Here is an 11,708-nt window from a genome sequence, read left to right as displayed (position 1 = left end):
CTTAGCCTTTGGCCTAAAAAGTATATTCCAATTCCTATGCATTCCTATTTACAAAAAACACATCTATTATAAGAAACATATTCTTTATCTCCACGTTAATGTAATTTTCAAAGGATCATTACAATTAACTTGTGATGTTCACAAGTCATGAGAAATAGCTCTCATTCACAGCCATATTAATTATGTGATCTCACCACTAGATTTTTTTTCAATGACCCAAAGTCAGTAACAGATTATCATACATCAGTAACTATTTTCTTTATGGAGGCAGTAAATGCCACATGAGTTTCCACTAGGAGACGCATATTCTGTCTGGTGATTATAATAACAATGCAACAAGTGCTACGGGTGAGAATTAGTTCATCAAAGCCTATGGTTAAATTTAGTTAGGCTAACCGTAAAACCTTACAAGCCTTTTAGTAGGCTAGGCCTATGGTAAAATTAGTCAGGCTAAAATAACACTTTGCAAGCCTTTCAGTGGGCCAGGCCTATCGTTTATTATTTAGTTAGGCTAATTGTAAGACTTTGCAAGCCTCTCAGTATGTTAGGCCTACGGTTAAATTTAGTTAGGCTAACTGTAAAACTTTGCAAGCCTTTCAGTAGGCCAGGCCTACGGTTAAATTTAGTTAGGGCTAACTGTAACACTTTGCAAGACTTTTAGTAGGCGAAGCCTATGGTAAAATTTAGTTAGGCTAAACCACGTCCTGATAACCAACAGGCTTAAGTGTACGTCGGTATGCCTAACGTAGAATATCCTATAGCTGTGCCGAAATATTACCCTTAGGCCTATCTAGTGCCAGGGAGCTCAATTTACCGTCATATATATTTTTTCATTTAGGTTAATTAATACTATCAAACTGATAGCTCGAAACTACTGCACATTACCCAAGAATATCTAACCATCACAGTGTCGGATCACAAGACGAAAGTAGTGGAAAAGAAAAGTAAATAAATCTCTGGAGATGGAACAATGTAAGAATAAAAAACGAAAACATGTAAACAGCAGCTATACATCAACAAGTGATTAACTCTTCAACAACAACAATGCAATATTTACAAATAAAAAAAAGTAGAAGGGGGAATATCAACTTTAGGGTGAAATGCATCATGATACTGAATACGCTTATTTTACAAAATATCACACGAACCATTACTCGTAGATCGGAGTCGCCTTCAATGGCTAGATCCTGGCCTCAAAGAATGGAAGAGAGAGAGAGAGAGAGAGCTGGAAGGAGATAATGAGCTGGAAGGAAAGAAAAAGAGCAGAAAGAAGAGAGAACTGGAAAGAGAGAGAGAGAGAGCTGGAAAGAGAGAGAGCTGGAAGGAGGAGAGAGATAGCTGGAAGAAGAGAGGACTGGAAGGAGAGGAAGCTGGAAGGAGAGAGAACTGGAAAGAGAGAGAAAGCTGGAAGAAGAGATAACTGGAAGGAGAGAGATAGCTGGAAGGAGAGAGAGCTAGAAGAAGATAGAACTGGAAAGAGAGAGCTGAAAGAGGAGATAACTGGAAGGAAAGAGATAGCTGGAAGAAGAGATAACTGGAAGGAGAGAGAGCTGGAAAGAGAGAGATAGCTGGAAGAGGAGATCACTGGAAGAAGAAGCTGGAAGGAAAGAGAGCTGGGAGAGAGAGAGAGAGAGAGAGACTAAGCTAAACCAGCTGACAGATGGCTCCGATATTAGCCTCGGCGAGGCAGTCGTGGAACTTGATGTTCCCGGCGGACTTCACGCAGAGCTGGTGCTGGTTCTCGTAGTTGTCCGGTTCGCCGAGGTCCCAGGGGAATTCTTCCTGCTCCAGGAGCGCTCCGTTCACCCACCTCCAGATTCCGTCGGGTTCTCTTGAGGCGCCGACCCAGAGGTAGTCGGATTCTGGAATGGGTTCATTAATTATTATTATTATTATGATTATTGTCATCCCATAATTGCTTATTCTGGAATGTGTTTATTAATTATTATTATTATTATTTTTTTTTTTTTTTTTTTTTTTGCTCTGTCACAGTCCTCCAATTCGACTGGGTGGTATTTATAGTGTGGGGTTCCGGGTTGCATCCTGCCTCCTTAGGAGTCCATCACTTTTCTTACTATGTGTGCCGTTTCTAGGATCACACTCTTCTGCATGAGTCCTGGAGCTACTTCAGCCTCTAGTTTTTCTAGATTCCTTTTCAGGGATCTTGGGATCGTGCCTAGTGTTCCTATGATTATGGGTACAATTTCCACTGGCATATCCCATATCCTTCTTATTTCTATTTTCAGGTCTTGATACTTATACATTTTTTCCCTCTCTTTCTCTTCAACTCTGGTGTCCCATGGTATTGCGACATCAATGAGTGATACTTTCTTCTTGACTTTGTCAATCAACGTCACGTCTGATACCATAGTCCCAGAGGATCTTTGCCTGATCGTTTTCTATCACTCCCTCAGGTTGGTGCTCGTACCACTTATTCCTCAGTTCCAGAGGTCCTTTATTCCTCAGTTCCAGATGTCCTTTATTCCTCAGTTCCAGAGGTCCTTTATTCCTCAGTTCCAGATGTCCTTTATTCCTCAGTTCCAGAGGTCCTTTATTCCTCAGTTCCAGAGGTCATTTATTCCTCAGTTCCAGAGGACCTTTGTTCCTTGGTTCCAGAGGGCTTTTATTCCTCACACCTCTGGACTGTGGAGCAGCCTCCCTGCTGAGAATGTCGTGCAATTGGTACCTCGAAAAAACAATTCTTGTATTTTTATGATTTACGTACGTAACATTTTATCTTTTTATGCATTGATTTGTCAATTTATTTGTTTTTATTTTCTAATAACTCATTTCTTCTTTTTGAATTTCCCATTACCTTCTGTTACACTTCTTGAGAATGAACTACGTGTTCTATGTAAGCTTGTATGTCAAGTCAGTGGCCCCTTTGGTGGGCTTGTTCTATATGAATAGGGTTCATCTTCTGAATAATAATAATAATAATAATAATAATAATAATAATAATAATAATAATAATAATAATAATAGCATATCTCAAATAACACCGTAATAGCCACTACGGTAACCTGCTTTTTAGTTTTCTGTAAAAGAACACTATTGAGATGGGTACTACATGTCTGTCCGTGCACGTTTTTTACGTCCGCCCTCATATCTTAAAAACTACTGAGGCTAGAGGGCTGCAATTGGTGGGTCGATCATCCACCCTCCAATCATCAAACGTACCAAATTGCAGCCCTCTAGCCTCGGTAGTTTTTATTTTATTTAAGGTTACAGTTATACATGATCGTGCTTCTGGCAACACAGCAATACAGGCCAACACGGCCGGCTGAATGTTTCATTGGCTGCTGCTCATACAGCATTATTATAAGCTGTACAGAAAACTCGATTACGCAGGAGAGACTTCGGCACATTTTTTAAAGTTTTTTAAATTTTTTTTAACGTCCTGGTTCTAATAGCTGATGCTTTTGGCTGCCACTCGAATGTTATCTGATCTCCTTTTTAGACTCTGTGAACTGTGGTTGTTTGTACGTATTCAGTACGATCATAGCGACCTAGAATACCTTCTTATTAACGGATAAACACTGATGAATATACAAAGAGAGAGAGAGACTAAGTAAAAGTCGCACTGAGTAAAAGGATAAACACTAATGATTAAACTGAGAGAGAGAGAGAGAGAGAACTGTGTAAAAATTGCCCTGACCAGAGAGACAATACTTTTTTGTGCCCTAGAATATTCTCTTATTAAAGGATAAACACTAATGATTAAACTGAAAGAGAGAGAGAGAGAGAGAGAGAGAGAGAAACTATTAAAAATCGCACTGAGTAGAGAGAGACATACTTTTTTGTGTCCTAGAACACACGTTGGGGTGTAGTGCCGCCAGTGCACCTCAAGCGTGCCACTGCAGGCATTATAACTTTATGTTCTTTGAGGCGTACCTTAATCCCTAGCTGCGACCCCTTTCATTCATCTTACTGTACCTCCGATCATATTCTTTTTCTTCCATCCGACTTTCCTCAACTCTCTCCTAACAATTGTTTTATCCACGGACGGCTATAGTAAATTCACATCAACCGTGCATCTGATGTCTTGGCCAGTCCCTTACGACGCTCCTGATTTGCTGTTGATAAGCCAATCACAGAGCTGGAAACTCTCAGTCTCTCTCGAAAGAGTTCACATAGGCAGGATGTGTATGTTCCGCCCCTCCTGAAGGATATTTTTGAGAGAAGTATCCCTCAGGAGAAGTGAAACATACATCCTGCCTATGTGAGAGAGTTCACGTAGGCAGGATGTGTATGTTCCGCCTCTCCTGAAGGATACTTTGGAGAAACGTATCCCTTAGGAGAAGTGGAACATACATCCTGCCTAAGTGAATTATCTCGAGAGAGAGAGTGAGAGTTTCCAGCCCTGTGATTGCTTATCAACAGCCAATCAGGAGCGTCGTAAGGGACTACTGGCCTAGACATCAGATACGCAGTTGATGCGAATCTTCTATAACAGTCGCACTGTTAGGAACCTCATTCCAGACTCACCTGGATCAATTTTATCGATGAACGTCCTGAATTCGGGTACGCTCGTCGGCACGGCCAGGTCACCAATCCCGCCTGCCTGGATGCCCAGCTCCTCGCATCTCAGTCTGGACATCTCCCAAGAGGTTCGAGATTCGATCAGCTGCAGGCAGTCCTCGCCCACTTTCCTGTAGCCTTTTGGGCAGAGTTCTGGGGAGGACACAGTGAGAGAGATGTAATTAGTGAGAGGTTAGATTCCAGAGCGAAAATATAACATTGACGCTCTTTGATATTTTTTGGTCAGAGTTTCTGGGGAACAATAACAGTGAGGTTTTGAAGTAATCAGTGGACAAGCACTTGCGTGGGGGCGGGGGTGGTGGGGGGGGGGACTTTAGTTATTCGCCCCCCAAAGACAGTGCAAAGAAGGCGTTTGAGAGTTGGACAGCCAGATATAGGGACCCAAATCCAGAAAATGAATCAGATGAAGTACAATGATCCAAGGGTGGTAGAGGGAGATCCATCCCCTCTCTCCATTCCATCCCAAATTTTGACAGAGATCTGGATATGACTAAAAATGTTAAAAGTATTTTGTTCAAGGGACAAATTGGATACCGTACCTCTGGAAGTTCTTGTAAGATTCGCAGAAACATCGAAAATATATTCATTCACAAAAATATCTAAAATTCAGTCCTACTTGAGAAAGAAAAAAAAAACTCACTGAGAAGTCTCTGCGGTGTCAGATGATGGAGATAGATAACAGACTCTGTCAGATTTGCAATTGCCATTTCGATGTCAGCCAGATCTTGCGTTATCTGCAACACGTCGCTTCTGACACTTCTCAAGATGGCGGACTCTTCCCAAGCGCTCTCTGAAAGAGAGACGAGTCTTCTGTGAGACACGAGGGCAGCTGATGAATAAGGAAAAGACTCTCTCTCTCTCTCTCTCTCTCTCTCTCTCTCTCTCTCTCTCTCTCAATAATGCTTAATCTTACGGTTATTTGAGTTCCTTCTTCGTCCTCTAATAGGAAAACTCAGCTAGTTCTCTCTCTCTCTCTCTCTCTTCTCTCTCTCTCTCCTCTCCTCGCTCTCTCTCTCTCTCAATAATGCTTAATCTTACGGTTATTTGAGTTCCTTCTTCGTCCTCTAATAGGAAAACTCAGCTAGTTCTCTCTCTCTCTCTCTCTCTCTCTCTCTCTCTCTCTCTCTCTCTCTCTCTCTTTTTTAAATGCGTTGCACTGACCGATAGAGATCCATGTATAGTATTAAACGTCGTCTTTCAGACACAAAAACGGCTGAGGAATAAGAAAAATAAAAAAAGGATGAGAGGAATTAACCATAGACAGAGAGGATGAGAACACTTCCTATGTACTGTTCTCTCTCTCTCTCTCTCTCTCTCTCGCTGTAGGACAGACGTCCTTGCGTTGGGCATCGGAACACGTGCGCTCTTTCGTGACAATACAAGCCTCCACCTCCTCTCTCTCTCTCTCTCTCTCTCTCTCTCTCTCTCTCTCTCTCTCTCATGGCATCACACCACTTTCACTCTCTGGGCCATATGGTTGATTGGACAGCCAATTTTCTCCCATGCAATGCACGCAAAGATTTTTTTTATTATTTGCACCATTATTTTGGCCCCACTGAAATTGCTCTCTCTCTCTCTCTCTCTCTCTCTCTCTCTCTCTCTCTCTCAAGGGCATTGACCAACAGCTCTCACACAGCTCGCGAACTAACTGTCAGCATCTCTCCCTTGTTGGGTAATTGACGTCATTGGATCCATTCGTATGTCATTCTTCCACCATTAAATACGTTTGCGAGAGTTGTGTCAATGTAAAGTTTATTCAACGTTTCTGTAAAAAACGTTTTTGGATTATTATTATTATTATTATTATTATTATTATTATTATTATTATTATTATTATTATTATTATTATTATTATTATTATTATTGGGAAAGTAAATCCACAGTAATATGTCTGTTTGATTTTGCTATTTGAAATCTGCTTTTTATATTTTAAATAACAAAATAAACAAACATATTACTGTGGATTTACTTTCCCATTTTATTGACTCGTGTGATTATGAGTTATCTTTGGATTATTATTATTATTATTATTATTATTATTATTATTATTATTATTATTATTATTATTATTATTATTATTATTATTATTATTTTTATTATTATTATTATTAGTATTAGATACTCATAATACAATGAGTCCCTAAATATAGAAACAAATACACACAGTTAAGTATATATGTACTAATACATGACGGTGGATTTATTATTATTATTATTATTATTATTATTATTAGTTATTATTATTATTATTATTATTGATTATTATTATTATTATAGCTGCTGTTTCTTAGTGTGCATCAGGTAGACTTACATTAATTGTGGAAAAAAGAAACCTGGTTTAAATTAAGCTATTCTCGAGATGTTAAGAGATGAATAGTTCTGAACATAAGTCATTCACCTCTAAATTTTAAAAAAAATTAAAATTAGTGTGATAATATCTTGCAGAAGGAGAAAGTGTCCTCTGAGAAGGGTAAGGTTATGATTTTGGACACGCATAGGGAGGACTGGGGTCTCCTGAGAGAGAGAGAGAGAGAGAGAGAGAGGAGAGAGAGAGAGAGAGAGAGAGAGAGAGAGAGAGAACAACAATATGGGAAAAAGGAATAGTGATAACAAGAACAATTGTGTGATATCAACCACGATTGCAACTGTCTAGCACTTTCTCATATACAGAGAGAGAGAGAGAGAGAGAGAGAGAGAGAGAGAGAGAGAGAGAGAGAGAGAGATAATTACTTTATAAAGAGATTGAAGGGAAAAAGGAAAAAGTTTTTGAATAAATATTAGCACCATGGCCAAATGAGAGAGAGAGAGAGAGAGAGAGAGAGAGAGAGAGAGAGAGAGAGAGAGAGCCTAGCATTCATATATGCGGAAAGATAAAAACAGAACTCTGGCTGGTTATAAGAACATTTTCGTAAAAAAAGATATATATATATATATATATATATATATATATATATATATATATATATATATATATATATATATACAGTATATACATACATATATATAATATATATATATATATATATATATATATATATATATATATATATATATATATGTGTGTGTGTGTGTGTGTGTGTGTGTGTGTGACTTCGACCGAAGAATCAGCCACTTGAAACATAGAATGTTTTCTTATTTTCGTAATGATGAGAATGCGATATCTCTAATCAAAGACTCAACTATTTTCTATAATGAGAGAGAGCACTATTACAGAGAGAAAAAGAGAGAGAGAGAGCTCTTTCACAGAATGAGAGAGAGACACAGAGAGAGAGAGAGAGAGAGAGAGAGCTCTTTCAGAGTGAGAGAGAGAGAGACAGAGAGAGCTTTTTCAGAGTGAGAGAGAGACAGAGAGAGCTCTTTCAGAGTGAGAGAGAGAGAGAGAGAGACAGAGAGTTCTTTCACAGAGAGAGAGAGAGAGAGTTCTTTCACAGAGTGAGAGAGAGAGAGAAAGAGCTCTTTCACAGAGTTAGACAGAGAGAGAGAGCTCTTTCACAGAGTAAGTGAGAGAGACAGAGAGCGCTCTTTTACAGAGAGAGAGAGAGAGAGAGAGAGAGAGAGAGAGAGAGAGAGCTCTTTCACACACACACACACACACAGAAAGAGAACACTTTCACACAGAGAGATCGCGAGAGAGAGAAAGAGAATCCAAAACCTTCAGGTTGCAACGCCAGAGAGAGAAACAGTTATTACAACAACAAACTCAGCAAAAACGAAAAGAGTGGTAGACGAACCATTGTGGGAAATCAACCACGTCTTCAACTGGCCGATGCGATGGTCGAAATCAGCGATGGACTTCGAGTGTTCGGACGAAATGAAGGCCAGCGGTTCGATGCTCTCTTGCAGGGTCCTGGCTGCCCTCTGCTCCTGATGGAAGGCTGGAAAATAATGCCATTTTATCAGTGGTCTGTTGTGTATTGAGCTTTCGTCTTTCTCACAGTAACCAAGTCTAGTGCCCTAGAGAAATTCTCCCTGCATTTTGATATTTAGTTTCATTTTTATCTTTTTATTTATCAATTTACTAAGTTATCTAGTTACTTTTCTGATAACTGGTATTTTATTTCAATATTCACCTACATTTTTACTTATTTACTAAGTTATCTTGTTACTTTTCTGACAACTTATCTATTCTTTCAGTATTTACCTACACTTTTATCTATTTACTTATTGATTTGATAATTTATCTTTTTCATTTTTCTAATAATTGATTTTTTCCTGTATTTCCTCTAACCCTCTGTTACTTCTTTTCAATTGAACATAATATTCTTTGGAAGTTTGAATTTCAAGTCAGTGGCCCCTTTGGTGGGCTTGTTCCATATGAGTAGGTTCATCTGAATAATTATGATAATAATAATTATATATCTGAAAAGATCTTGTGCAGAGAGGGAAAAAACGGATAATAATAACAATATCAGAAAAGATCTTGTGCAGAAAGAGGGGAAAGGGAAAAAAAGAAGCCAACCTTTCCTTAACTGCGAGGCAGCGCTCTGCAGGTTGAGTATCTCCTCGTTCTGAACGCCATTGTGACTCTCGAGTTCCCTCAAACGCGAGTTCAGAAGAACCAGGAGACTCAGGTCGCCCTCGATCAGCCTGACCTTCTTGGACAATTCCAGAAAGGCCCCTTCGCCCTTCAGCTCGGCGTCCTCTCGAAGCCGGATCTCGTCCTGTATCGTCCTGTCCAGGGCTGTGACGTGGTCGTTCACGACCTTCACCGTCGACGACAGCTCGTCGAGTCTCGCCTGCTGGTCTCGCAGGGTCGTCGACAGTCTCGTCTCGAGTTCCTGTCTCTTGGATGTCTCTTGTCTCAGGGCGACGCGGAGGATTCTCCTGGGAGGCGATGTTCGAGGCCAGTACCTCCTCTACTTTGCTCAGTCTGGAGGTCAGGTCGTCGTCTGCGTCCTGGAACATGTACGCAACACGAGACTCTTAAGTATGTCCTGATTATGTCAGAAACTTATCACAAAAATATCTCAAACAAAACCAAGCCAATGATCATGTTGCAGACAGGTGGTAAACAATTCAATGACAATGTTGCAAACAGGTTGAAAACAAGTCAGTGACCATGTTGCAAACAGATTGAAAACAAGTCAATGACCATGTTGCAAACAGATTGAAAACAAGTCAGTGACCATATTGCAAACAGATTGAAAACAAGTCAATGACCATGTTGCAAACAGATTGAAAACAAGTCAGTGACCATGTTGCAAACAGATTGAAAACAAGTCAGTGACCATGTTTCAAACTTATTGAAAACAAGTCAGTGACCATGTTGCAAACAGATTGAAAACAAGTCAATGACCATGTTGCAAACAGATTGAAAACAAGTCAGTGACCATGTTTCAAACAGATTGAAAACAAGTCAGTGACCATGTTGCAAACAGGTTGAAAACAAGTCAATGGCAATGTTGCAATCATTGAAAACAAGTCAATGACCATGTTGCAAACAGATTGAAAACAAGTCAATGACCATGTTGCAAACAGATTGAAAACAAGTCAATGACCATGTTGCAAACAGATTGAAAACAAGTCAGTGACCATGTTGCAAACAAGTTGATAAATCATGACCATGTTCCAAACTGGTTGAAAACAAGTCAATGGTAATGTTGCAAACAGGTTGAAAACAAGTCAGTGGGCATGTTGCAGACAGGTTGAAAACAAGTCAATTACCATGTTGCAAACATGTAAAGTCAATGACCATGTTGCCAACAGGTTGAAAACAAGTCAGTGGGCATGTTGCTGACAGGTTGAAAACAAGTTAATTACCATGTTGCAAACATGTAAACAAGTCAACGACCATGTTGCAGACAGGTTGAAAACAAGTCCCTGACCATGTCACAAACAGGTTCAAAAAAGTTAATACCATGTTACAAACATGTAAAGAAGTTGATGACCATGTTGCAAACATGTGAACAAGTCAATAACCATGTCGCAGACAAGTTGACAACAAGTCCCTGACCATGTTGCAAACAAGTTGAAAACAAGTTTGTGATCGTAAATGGAGAACGACCTTCCAGAAGACGCTGGGTAATCCGTGAAGACTTTATCTGAACTTCCAGGAAATCATTGACTTGTATTCAACTTGTGATGTGTGTGTGTGTGGTCATGCCTTAAATATAAATATCTACAGACGTTTCTATCTACAAAGCACACACACACACACACACTAGTTTATAGAGTGCAAATTTATGCAATTGTGGATATAAAAGGAGTAATGTAACATTCATTATGAATTTACGCTTCCATAATTCGGAGATACTGAATTTTGTTGCAAGTAAATCACCATTTTTTGAAACCTTCAAAATAAACTCTTCGTAATCACTCACCTTCGCTTGGCCATGAACGAAAAAACTCGCCAGCAGCAGTACCAAGCTGAAAATCTATGAGAAAAAAAAATTAAATACCTCAAGTAATCAATAAATAGATGCAAATATAAGTAAATGATTAAAATAACAGTTAGGCTTATGGGTAACAACGTAGAAACCCGTTGGGTACAAAGGTGATTGTGCTTCCTCTTGGCATAAAATGCAAGAACACGTGTGGGTAATACTGGCACAAAAAGCAAGGGAAGTTGATAATTCTGTGCTACAGTAACCAGAAGAGTTTCATGTGGAATTCCAAGCGTATTTTGTACCCAACGTTATTGAAGAAAGGGCTGAGAATTGGAGAGAGAGAGAGAGAGAGAGAGAGAGAGAGAGAGATCCTATAAACTAACATAAAACATGGCATACTGTTATTATTATTATTATTATTATTATTATTATTATTATTATTATTATTATTATTATTATTATTATTATTATTATTCTAAGGGTCCACAATTATAAAAATGTTAAAATTTCTCGTGTATAATTCATAAACACTTCAATTAAAAGCTTTCGAACCCCTCTCCTGGGTTCATCTTTTGGACTGGAGATGAACCCAGGGAAAGGTTCGAAAACTTTTAATTAAAGTGTTTATAAATTATACACACGAACTTTTAACATTTTTATTATTGTAGACCCCTTAGAACATTGTAAATGCTCTCGTGATAGAGAGTTATTCCCAATAAATGTTATTATTATTATTATTATTATTATTATTATTATTATTATTATTATTATTATTATTATATTCAGAAGATGAACCGTATTCATATGGAACAAGCCCACCAAAGGGGCCACTGACTTGAA

At 38.9% G+C, this 11,708-nt stretch overlaps 1 protein-coding gene across 1 annotated transcript; it reads right to left on the bottom strand.

The window, feature by feature from the left end:
* Positions 1-951: 951 nt before the first annotated feature.
* On the bottom strand, positions 952-10,876 carry LOC135203607 (uncharacterized). The gene is made up of 6 exons (XM_064233429.1): positions 10,863-10,876; positions 9,002-9,393; positions 8,274-8,417; positions 5,183-5,332; positions 4,489-4,674; positions 952-1,862 (listed from the first exon to the last, which is right to left on the bottom strand). The coding sequence occupies exons 1-6, from the start codon at positions 10,874-10,876 to the stop codon at positions 1,645-1,647; spliced, it is 1,104 nt and encodes a 367-aa protein (XP_064089499.1). The 3' UTR covers positions 952-1,644.
* Positions 10,877-11,708: the final 832 nt, after the last annotated feature.

The sequence above is a fragment of the Macrobrachium nipponense genome, chromosome 24 (assembly GCF_015104395.2).
Source record: "Macrobrachium nipponense isolate FS-2020 chromosome 24, ASM1510439v2, whole genome shotgun sequence".
Lineage (NCBI taxonomy): Eukaryota > Metazoa > Arthropoda > Malacostraca > Decapoda > Palaemonidae > Macrobrachium > Macrobrachium nipponense.
This window is presented reverse-complemented; position numbering and strand designations above follow the sequence as displayed.